This window comes from Ceratotherium simum, chromosome 39, assembly GCF_057802395.1.
Source record: "Ceratotherium simum simum isolate JZ-2026a chromosome 39, ASM5780239v1, whole genome shotgun sequence".
In the NCBI taxonomy this organism is placed as follows: Eukaryota; Metazoa; Chordata; class Mammalia; order Perissodactyla; family Rhinocerotidae; genus Ceratotherium; species Ceratotherium simum.
This window is the reverse complement of record NC_141938.1, coordinates 14109023-14120383: the sequence shown is the minus strand read 5'-3', so window position 1 is coordinate 14120383 and position 11361 is coordinate 14109023. Positions and strand designations below refer to the sequence as shown.

General features: G+C 55.5%; 2 protein-coding genes across 2 annotated transcripts; one reads left to right on the top strand and one right to left on the bottom strand.

Moving 5' to 3' along the window:
* Window positions 1–1644: 1644 nt before the first annotated feature.
* Window positions 1645–6582, bottom strand: LOC147912200 (uncharacterized). The gene is made up of 3 exons (XM_087425954.1): window positions 6280–6582; window positions 4197–5651; window positions 1645–2995 (listed from the first exon to the last, which is right to left on the bottom strand). The coding sequence occupies exons 1-2, from the start codon at window positions 6580–6582 to the stop codon at window positions 4656–4658; spliced, it is 1299 nt and encodes a 432-aa protein (XP_087282080.1). The 3' UTR covers window positions 1645–2995; window positions 4197–4655.
* On the top strand, window positions 6403–8430 carry S1PR4 (sphingosine-1-phosphate receptor 4). The gene has a single exon (XM_004441324.3). The coding sequence runs from the start codon at window positions 6687–6689 to the stop codon at window positions 7839–7841; it is 1155 nt and encodes a 384-aa protein (XP_004441381.1). The 5' UTR covers window positions 6403–6686; the 3' UTR covers window positions 7842–8430.
* Window positions 8431–11361: the final 2931 nt, after the last annotated feature.

Genomic DNA, 11361 nt, shown 5'->3' with positions numbered 1-11361 from the left:
CCCAATTCTGGAGCCAGAAGTCTGAGATCAAGGTGACAGCAGGGCCACACACCCTCTGCAGGCTCCAGGGGAGGGTCCTTCCTGCCTCTTCCAGCTTCTGGGGCCCCAGCGTCCCCTGGCTTGTGGCCGCATCCCTCCAATTTCTGCCTCTGTTTTCATATGGCTTTCTTCTCTTGTGTGTGTCTGTGTCCCAATTTTCCTCTTCTTATAGAGACACCAGTCACAGTGAATTAGCGCCCACCTAATTGTTGCTGGAGGAGGGAACAGGCCCAAGGTTCTCTGTGTCTCTGTCTCTCTGTCTCTGTCTCTCCAGGAGACCCATAACAACATATCTGGTTGCTTCTCTTTCTCTCCCTTTCATGTTAAAATTGATCAGTGGGTTTTTGGGGCATTGGTTGGCTCCATCCATTGTGAATTTCCCCAAGAACTTCTCTCCTAATGGTCTTAGCATCTTAGATACATCATTAGGGGTTGAAAAAATGGTGATTTCTACTACTTTCATTTCTTCTGTATTTATTGCCTGGAATTATTCTACTAAAAAAGTGCTCACCCATAAGAATTGAAAGCAGGGTCTTGAAGAGATGTTTGCACATCCATGTTCATAGCAGCATGATTCACAACAGCCAAGAAGTGGAAGCATCTCAAGTGTCCATCGATGGAGGAAAGGATAAGCAAAGTGTGCTCCATCCATACAGGGGAATATTACTCATCCATGAAAAGGAAGGAGATTCTGACACCTGCTACCACGTGGATGGACCTTGAGGACATGATGCTCAGTGACATGAGCCAGACACAGAAGGACAGACACTGTGTGATCCCCTCACAGGAGGCCCCTAGAGGAGTCACATCCACAGAGACAGAAAGTGGATGGTGGGGCCAGGGGCTGGGGGAGGGGAGGGGAGTCAGTGTTTCCTGGGGACAGAGTCTCAGTTTGGGAAGATGAGAAAGTTCCGGAGACAGATGGTGGGGATGGTTGTACAACAATGTGAATGTGCTTCATGCCGCTGAGCTGTGCACTTAAAACTGATTAAGATGGTAAATTTTATGTTATGTGCATTTTACTACAATTAAAATAATTTTTACAATGTAGTATGATAAGACAAACCTCTCCCTTATCAAGTAATTCGTTACCCAGAAATAAAGGCAGTGCAGGAAAGACAGGATCAATGCCTGATTCTGGCCTTTTATTTAGCAGTTTTTAGAATAATGAGTTCGTTCCCCAATATCCACCAAAGATAACCAAACAGACTCTTTTCTTTTGTGTCGCTGTGAACTCACGGATGTTAAGGTTTGATGTGTAGCCATACGTAGCAGGTTGTATTCTTTCCTTCTGCCCACACCGTTCTGTCTTTGGCGAGTGGAAACCTCTTTGAGTCGGCTCCTCACTCCCCCTGACACGACCCCGGTGGCCCTAAGGGCTCAGAGTTTGTTTGTTTGTTTTATAATTTTATTTATTCATTTATTTTTCCCCCAGAGCCCCAGTAGATAGTTGTATGTCATAGCTGCACATCCTTCTAGTTGCTGCATGTGGGACGCAGCCTCAGCATGGCCGGAGAAGCGGTGCGTCGGTGCGCGCCCGGGATCCGAACCCGGGCCGCCAGCAGCGGAGTGCACGCACTTAACCGCTAAGCCACGGGGCCGGCCCGAGGGTTCAGAGTTTTGACACAGCCAAATGCTTTCAGCTGACCCTGCACTTCCCCGGCCCCAGCCCTGGCCCCAGCCATTTCTCCAAGGAGCCCTGCTCCCTTTCAACGGGAGAGGATATTTAGAGACCACCATCTGACCACAAAGTTAGGACATCTATATGTTCTTCACTCATCTTTTTACTTTGAAAATGTTTCAAACCTCCAGATGTTGCAAAACCATCACAATGAACTCCTGTATACTCTTCATCTAGGTCAGGGGTCAGCACATTTCCTGCTCTAAGCCTGTTTTGTGAATAAAGTTTTATTGGCACTCGGCCCCCGCCCACCATTTACATATCCTGGGCGGTTTTCGCTACAACCTGAGAGTTGAGTAGAGGCGTCAGAGACTGTCTGGCCCTCAAAGCCGAAAATATTGACTCATTGGCCCTTTGCAGAAAAAAATTGCCCACTCTTGAGCTAGATCCAGCCATGGTTAGCCTTTTGCTTTATATCTCTCAATAAACATAATCTAAAAGTATATAATACATTCTATAGAGAATATACACATCCTTATTCTTTTTCTTAATTCTTCTAAATAATTTGAGAGTTACTTGGAGACATCATGCACCTTTACCCAAACCAGAGGGTGCTGATACAATAATAATCGATACAATATAATGTATCAATCAATCTAGCATTGATACAATGATATTATCTAATATACAGCCCATATGAAATTGTCATCAGTTGTCCCAATATCGTCTTTTACGACAACTTTCCTTCCATTTCTGGCATCCAGTCAGGGACCACTCATTGCATTTAGTTTCATGCATTTGGGTCTCCTTTCATCCGAGACAGCCTTGGGCTTTCTTGGTCTCTCATGACCTTGTATGACCTTGACTCTTTCGAAGAGTACAGGCCAATTATTCCGTGGGAGTCCCTCAGTGTGGGTTTGTCCCTTGGTTCCTAAGATCAGATGCAGGTTATACATTTTTGGCGGGAATATCCTAGAAGTGACATGTCCTCCTTGGTGCACCGTATCAGGAGGCCCCCGACGCCCATTTATCGCATTCCCGGGGATGTTTACTTGGACCTCTTGGTGAAGGTGACATTCACCAGCCTTCTCGAGTCAGACATTTTTCTCTTTGTGCTTGATACGCAATCTGTAGGAAGATATTTTGAGATTATGTAACTATCCTGCTCCCCAACAAACTTCCACCCAATAATTTCAGCATCCGTTGTTGATTCTTACCTGGATTAATGAATGCTGTGATCATTACAAAATGGCAATTTTTCTCACTCTGTTATTGGGTAGATGCCTAGGAGAGGAATTGCTGGCTCACGTGGAAAGATCATTCTTTTTTTGTTTCCTATTTTTTTTTAATGTGGTAGAATACACATAACATAAAATTTATCATCTTAAGAATTCTAAGTGTACAACTCAGTGGTATTAAATACATTCATAACGTTGTGCAACCATCCCCACCATCCACCTCCAGAACTTTCTCATCTTCCCAAATTGAAACTCTGTCCCCATGAAACACTGACTCCCCATCCCCTCCCCCAGCCCCTGGCCCCACCATCTACTTTCTGTCTCTATGATTTTAAGATCATTCATTGTTGATGCTCAAATGGCCCTGGGTCTGGCCAGCAGATCCCCTTCAGGCTGGCTTCTGTGTCTCTCTGACAGGTCCCCATCCTTCTCGGAGTACTTCCTTACTTTCTGGAACACCAAGATGTTCCAGGCTCATCTTGCGCTCCCCTTCCCCATTCCTGGAATCGGCCATTTCTCCCAGGAGCCCTGGATCCTTATTTTCAGGAGTGGGGATGTGATATTTAGAAGCCAAGATCCGGGTGTGAGATGTGCTTGTTGCTATTGGGCTGTCTCAGTGGACAGAGCTACAAAATAGATTTTTGTTTCAGTCACGAGTTCACATGGATACTTTCAATCCTATTCCAACCCTGTGGGTTCTTTCCTGCGTTCTTTCATTGCATATTTGCGTCTTCTTTGTCCCCCAGTGAAGACTTGGTTCCTAGTAATATCGATACACTTGCTACTTTGCTCAGTCCCATATCACACTTGATAGTTTCAGAATTGCTACACCCCTACCACTCCCGAGAACAAATCTACTAAACAAAGTTCAAAATTTTTTTCAGTTCTTTTTGTCTTTAGAGCGAGTCCAAAAGTTGCAAGAGCTGGTTCTTTTCTATTTCTGTGTGGTTACGTTTTTCATTTGAAATACAGTTCAGTTCATTTGTTCTGTATCTATATTCCATCTTAAAGCTTTTTTTCTCCATCTGTGTTGCTTTAATTTTATTGTTGAATATAGAAAGCATTCACAGAGATAAAAAACTATACAGAGAGGAACACAGAGGGTGTCATTCCCTCCTCTTTTCAATTTCAATCCCACCCACCCGCTGTAGGTAACAATTTCATTGGTGCCTGGTTTATCCTTCCTGTGTTTCATTTGCAAAAACAGGCAGATATGCGTATAGTTTATTCCCCTTTCTTTATTACACAAAAGGTAGCATATTACATATACTCTTTTGTACTTTTTTTTCCTCACTTACCAATATGTCCTGGCAATCACTCCATTCCATTCACAGAGATTGTCCTCATCCTTTTTCCTGGCTGCATAGTACTCCACTCTGTGATGCAGCGTAAGTCATCAGCCTCTCTCCTGTGTGCAGACGTTGTGTTGCTTCTAATATTTTGCATTTTCAAATAACAATGAATAACCTGTATGCATACTTGTGTATTGGTAGAGCTGTCTTCAGGGTGGATTTCTAGAGGGGCGATTGCTCTTCTGTAGCATGAGGATAAGATTAAATAAGGTAGAATGCACATATGGCCTTACCTAGGTGGCAGGTGACTCAGGGCAAAGGTAATTGTCAGACAGCTTGGCCTCCTTAGTCAAACTCTATGCTGTCATACCATTTTACATTAGTCCTGAATTTGCTCTTGGAGCCTGGGATCAGGGTCTCAGCCAGGGTCAGGGGTCAGAGGCGGGTCAGCCTACAGTCATAGGTTCAGCCAAGGTCAGGGTTCAGCCTGGGATCAGGGCTCAGTCCAATATCAGGGCTCAGCTTTGGATCAGGGCCCAGTCCATTATCAGGGCTCAGCCTGGGATCAGGGCTCAGTCCAGGGTCCAGGCTCAGCCTGGGATCAGGGCTCAGTCTGGGATCAGGGCTCAGTCCAGGGTCTGGCTTCAGCCCGGGATCAAGGCTCAGTCCAGAGTCCAGGCTCAGCCTGGGATCAGGGCTCAGTCCGTGATCAGGGCTCAGTCTGGGATCAGGGATCAGTCCAGGGTCTGGGTTTAGTCCAGGATCAGAGCTCAGTCCAGGGTCTGGGCTTAGTCCAGGATCAGAGCTCAGTCCAGGATCAGGGCTCAGCCTGGGATCAGGGCTCAGTCCAGTGTCTGGGCTCAGCCTGGGATCAGGGTTTAGTCCAGAATCAGGCCTCAGTCCAGGATTGGGGCTCAGCCTGGGATCAGGGCTCAGTCCAGGGTCTGGGTTCAGCCTGGGATCAAGGCTCAGTCCAGAGTCCAGGCTCAGCCTGGGATCAGGGCTTAGTCCGGGATCAGAGCTCAGTCCAGGACCAGGGCTCAGCCTGGGATCAGGGCTCAGTCCAGAGTCCAGGCTCAGCCTGGGATCAGGGCTCAGTCCAAGATCAGGGCTCAGTCCAGAGTCCAGGCTCAGCCTGGGATCAGGACTCAGTCCAGGGTCAGAGCTCAGCCTGGGATCAGGACTCAGTCCAGGATCAGGGCTCAGCTTCAGAACACACTGTTTCTCTCTGTGAATGTGCCTGAGTCGGTCGCCCTTGTGAGGTTGAGACTGAGGCTGGGTGGTCCTACCGCACAGGGTGGCACCTGGCAAGACTTGGCAGCTTGTCCCACCCCCGGCCTCACACCCCAGCGGCCTGTACAGCCCCTCCTCCCACACCTCCCCCTTCAGATCCGTTTCTGCTTGGTCACCTCCAGTGACGAGATGCTGCCACCTCCCCAGCAGCACTCGATCTGAGCGTCCCTGTCACTGTGGTGTCCCCAGAGCTGGACAGGGAACAAAGGGAGGGGTGCTGGTCAGGGGCCCCAGTCTCCTGCCCACCCTGCCCCTCACGGGGAGACCAGACCCCCTTGTGGGACACCTGTGCCCGTTATGGGATCTGTCCCTCCCGCTCAGACCTCTGGGTGGCTCCGCTCCACGGAGCCCCCACCACTTCCTCTCCTCACCTGGTGCCCCCACCCCCAGTCCTCCACCGTCTCAGGTTGAGTCAGTCTGCGCGGGTTCAGGATGGACGTGGGATGAGGGTGGGGTGAGCCCCCCACTTTTCCTGTGGGCCCCGCCCACTCCAGAGGTGAGGGGCTGCCTGGGGGTGTCCACAGCTCTGCTTCCAACAGGGACATCTCAGGGGCAGGAGAGACAACTGAAAACCCTGGTGAGGGGGGTCCTGGCTGAGACCCGGGCGCATGCATACTGTTGAGCTCCCTCTGTGCATCCTCCCCAGGGACCCCCTCTCCAGGCCTCAGTTTCTCCTGTGGACAGATATACTGCAAGTCAGCCCTGGCCCTGCCATCCTTGCCTCCGGTGGGGTAGCTGTTGGTGCTCATGTGTGTGCAGTCACTGGACATGCACTTATTAAGCACCTACTGTGTACCCAGCAGGCCTGGAGCCGTGGGGAGCCGGTGATGGAACAGCAGGGTCCTGGAGGGGGTGGCTCCGGGTGGGGAAGGGGGAGTCGCCCAGCCTGGGAGGGGTGGCAGGTGCCGTCGGGGGGCCGTATCCCCTTCCCTCTGGGCCCTCCCCGGCTGTCGGCTTTCGAGGACCGGAAGGGGGCCGAGACGGGGTCTCTGGTGGAGGGTGGCCGCAGCGCCCTCCCGGAGGCGCCGGGTGGGAACCGACCGTTGCGATGCTCCTCCCCGGCCTGGCCGCACCCCCACGCTGGGGGTACCTTGAACATAACAGGAAATTTCAAATAACAGGAAACCAAGATCGGGGAAGGCAGGCGGCTCCACCCTGCCCGGGGCGGCCACCCCGGGCCTCAGTCTGCCCCGGGGGACCGCCATGAACGCCACGGGGCCCCCGGCCGAGGCGGCCGAGTCCTGCCAGGAGCTGGCGGCCGGCGGGCACAGCCGCCTCATCATCCTGCACTACAACCACTCGGGCCGGCTGGCGGGGCGGCCGGGGCCCGAGGACGGGGGCCTGGGGGTCCTGCGGGGGCTCTTCGTGGCCGTGAGCTGCCTGGTGGTGCTGGAGAACCTGCTGGTGATGTTGGCCATCGTGACCCGCATGCGCTCCCGGCGCTGGGTCTACTACTGCCTGGTCAACATCACCCTGAGCGACCTGCTCACGGGCGCCGCTTACCTGGTCAACGTCCTCTTCTCGGGGGCGCACACCTTCCGCCTGGTGCCCGCCCAGTGGTTCCTGCGGGAGGGCGTGCTCTTCGCGGCGCTGGCCGCCTCCACCTTCAGCCTGCTCTTCACGGCTGGCGAGCGCTTTGCCACCATGGTGCGGCCGGTGGAGAGCGGGGCCACCAAGAAGGGCCGCGTCTATGGCTTCATCGGGCTCTGCTGGCTGCTGGCCGGCCTGCTGGGCCTGCTGCCGCTCCTGGGCTGGAACTGCGTGTGCGCCTTCCAGCGCTGCTCCAGCCTGCTCCCGCTCTACTCCAAGCAGTACATCCTCTTCTGCGTGGTCATCTTCGCCCTCATCCTGGCCACCATCACCGCGCTCTATGGGGCCATCTTCCGGGTCGTGCGGGCCAACGGGCAGAAGGCGCCGCGCTCCCCGGTCCGCCGCAAGGCCGACCGGCTGCTCAAGACGGTGCTCATGATCCTGGTGGCCTTCGTGGTGTGCTGGGGGCCGCTGTTCTGTCTGCTGCTGGCTGACATCTTCGGCTCCAACGTCTGGGCGCAGGAGTACCTGCGAGGCATGGACTGGATCCTGACGCTGGCCGTGCTCAACTCCGCCGTCAACCCGCTCATCTACTCCTTCCGCAGCCGCGAGGTGTGCCGGGCCGTGACGGGCTTCCTCTGCTGCTGCTGCCTCCGGCTGGGCCTGCGGGGGCCCGGGGACTGCCTGGCCAGGGCGGCCGAGGCCCACTCCGAGGCCTCCACCACCGACAGCTCGCTGAGGCCGCGGGACAGCTTCCGGGGCTCCCGCTCGCTCAGCTTTCGACTGCGCGAGCCGCTGTCCAGCATCTCCAGTGTGCGGAGCGTCTGAGCACAGCCGGCCGCGGGTGCATCCCCGGGCTCGGCTGGGGAGGAGCCCCGGGAGGGGTGGGCCGAGGGCCCGAGGGGCGCGCAGGGATGGAGAGGAGGGGACGGAGCAGCCAGCCGAAGCCCCGTGGTCCTCTGGGCCTGCCGACGCCAGGAGGTTCCCGTGGGCTCCTCTCTCCGGTGCAGAGAGCGCCCTGAGTGGGGGTGCGTGGGTTTGCTCCGGACGCCCCCGGCTCCTGCGTGATTCTGGGGGAGCCCTGGCCCCTCTCTGGCCTCAGTGTGGCTCCCAGGCTGCAAGGGGCGGGTTGTGGGGTGGACGCCCCGGCAACATGGAAGTTCAGTGACGGTGTGCAACGTGGCAGCCTCCCTCCTATGCTCGTGTGTGCATGGGGGGCTGTGGGTCTGCCGGCTGCGTGCACGGAGGTGTGCCCGTGGACAGGCAGGGCCGGGAGCCTGCATGCCTTGGGGAGCAGAAGAGGTTGTGCCCGCGAGCGTGTGCTGGCGTGTCTGCGTGTGCACAGCCATCTCCGCGTGGGGCAGGTCTGAGGGCGCCTGTGACCCGACCACTCTGCCGCAAGTGTGTGTGAGAGCATTTGCAGCTGCCAGGCCGGGGTGGGGGCGGGGGGGACCTAGTGACAGTTGACGGCGGCCCCTTCCTGCTCACTTCCCCTTTCCCTGCCCCCAGCTCTTGTCTCGGGCCCCTGCAGCCTCCTTCCCCCCCAGCTCTGGCCTCTGCATCTCCTGGGGGCCCCGTCGGGGGGGCCGGCAGAGGACAGCCGCCTGGCTCTCCCGGCCTCGGGGAATCTCCCCCACTCCTCTCGAACTCCCTGGTGAGCACAACGGGGCTCACCTTCCGCATCTGTAAAATGGGCTGAGAACAGACGGTACCCACGGCAGGAGGCTGCCGGGACGTGCTCAGCGCTCCCAGTGATGGAAGTGTTCTAGACTTCTCCGTCCACTCCGGAACCCCCACCTGCCTGCTGAACACTTGCCAAGTGGCCGGTGCCACTGAAGAACTGAACTTTAAATTGCATTTCATTTGAATTCGTTTGCATTTAAATAGCCCTCGGGCCTCGTGCAGCAACCGTATGGGACAGCGCAGGTGTAGACCCTCAACACGCCGCCCCCTTTGCTGGTAGAACGTTCTCTCTCGCCCGCCATCCTCCCAGGACCAAGCCAGCGCCCGGCTCTTCCCGCCTCCGTCTGGCCAGTTCTCAGGGCAGCTCCCTGCCTGGCACTTGGCAGGGCACAGCTCTGCGCCACTGCTTCTCCTCTGCACGATGGGGGACGCAGTGACGAAACCGTTTACCGCACTGTCCGATGGGGCAGCCACTAGCCACGTGTGGCTATTAAAATTAATTAAAATGAAACAAAACGTGAAAATCCAGTTTCTCGGCGCACAGGGCTGCTAGAGCTGCCGTATCAGAGGACCGCAGGCGGGCGGCTGAAACGACAGAAATCCATGGCCCCCCCGGTTCTGGGGGCTGGAGGGACGAGATCACGGTGTCGCAGGCCTGGTTCCTCCTGAGGCCGTGAGGGAGAGTCTGTTCCATGCTCCCCTAGATTCTGGGGGGCGCCGGCAATCCTTGGCGTCCCGTGGCTTGTGGACGCATCCCCCCATCTCTGCCTCTGTCTTCACGTGGCCTTCTCCCTGTGTGTGTCTGTGTCCAAATGTCCCCTTTTTATAAGGACACCAGTCACATTGGATCAGGGCCCCACATTCCAGCGCGACTTATCTTAATTAACGACACCTGTGACCATCCTGTTTCCAAATAAGGTCCCATCCTGAGGTCCTGGGGGTTAGGACTTCAACATATACATTTAGGGGGACACAGTTCAGCCCACGACAGTAACACGAGCCACATGTCAAGTGTTCAGTAGCGACACGTGGCTCCTGGCTACTGTTCTGGACCGTGTAGACGCAGAACATCTCCATCATCGCAGAAAGTTCTGTTGGGCAGGGCTGGATAAAGCGCCCAGCTTGTATCCACGTGCCACACTTCTCATATTTTCCTGACTCCTGTTCCCCGTGTGTTTATCTGGGACGGCGACAAGCAGGGGGGCGTCTCGGTGGAATTTGGGGTGAGTGGAACCGGGGCCGCCCTGAAGCTCTCAGCCTGCGTTCTGGGCCTGTGTGAGCTGGCCCAGTCGGCCCCTCCGCCCTGCGGGGTGTCACACGCTTTGCTTTGACTGAACTGAAGGTATTTGCCGCTCTCTCCCACGTCTGGGGGTCTTTGCACCTGCCTTTTGTCCCCATTACCGCCGCCTGCCTGGCACATGCCCACCCTCACCCTTCACTCGCCTGCTGCCTGTCCAACTTTCTGGGCTCAGCTGTAGCATCACCTCCTCCAGGAAGTCTCCCCTGATTTCTCCTCCTCCCGAGGGCTCCTCTGGGCTCCCACAGCTGCCTGTGCATCCCCGTCACAGCTCTGATCACCCCTGGTCATGCATCCATCTCTTCCCCTGGACTATACGCTCTGTGAGGGTGGAGACTGTGGCAGTGCTGGGTCACCGCTGTGTCCCCAACACCCAGCACACAGTAGGTGCTCAATGACCTGGAGCTCTGGGACAACTGGACCCAGCAGCACTGGACCCGCTGAGCCTCGAAGCCTCTCCCCTCCTTCCTCCCCACGAGCCCTCCTCCCTGACACGACGTCCCCAAAGATCCTGAATTCTGCTCATCAGGTGGCCCGAGTGTCTGTCACCCGTTATGGTCCCCCAGCTCTGCACACACCATGGGCCTCCGCCTCCTCATCCGTCAAATGAGGATACTGACAGCCCCTGCTCTCCCGGGATGTCAGTAAGAGGCATGTAAACGCCCTCAAACTATTATGTGTATGTCTTAAAATGAATAATAATAACAACAAAGCCTTATATATCACTCGGTGCCTGCTGTGCTTCTAATCACCTTTGTATTAACTCGTTTAATTCCCACAAACCCTCCAGGAGGCAGATACCACCATCAACTCTGTTTTACAAACGGAGGAACGGAGGCCCGGAGAGGTTAGGGAACTTACCCAAGGTCACACAGCTGGGAAGCGGCAGGGCTGGGATTCAGACGCAGACACGTGGCTTCTTGATCCCGGCCTGTTGCTGCCTCTCTGATGAAAGAACAGAGGAGCAGATGATTGAATGAATGGGTGAATACCAGTCCCTTCCCCCCTCCGAAAACTCAGAACGAGTGTTCCACTTCGGTCCTCCGGCCGGGGCAGATCAGTTGAACGTTCCCATTTCACAGATGGGAAAACTGGGGCTCAGGCAAGCAGGCAGCGAGGGCAGATCAAGGGTCCAAGCCTGGTCACCGCGGCCAAGTTCAGGCCCCAATCTTGGGCGGTCTCCGGATGAGCGCGTGTATTTTGAGCCCGGCCTGGGGAAGTTGGGGGACAGACGGAAGAACCAGGTAATAAATGTTTGCTGATGGCGCACACACAGGCCCGAATCAGTTCTTGCCCCATTCCCCGCCCTGCCAAGCCACTCCAGACTCCTCGGGCCTCCTGGGACTTCCGTGGAGAGGCCTGGGGATG

Excerpts from the sequence above, each read along its gene's own strand:
- LOC147912200 (XM_087425954.1), bottom strand. The coding sequence starts at position 6,582 with ATGTTCAAGGTACCCCCAGCGTGGGGGTGCGGCCAGGCCGGGGAGGAG. Across the intron at positions 5,652-6,279 it reads CACGGCTCCAGGCCTGCTGG|GGACGCTCAGATCGAGTGCT; the intron begins GTACACAGTAGG and ends CCACAGTGACAG.
- S1PR4 (XM_004441324.3), top strand. The coding sequence starts at position 6,687 with ATGAACGCCACGGGGCCCCCGGCCGAGGCGGCCGAGTCCTGCCAGGAG.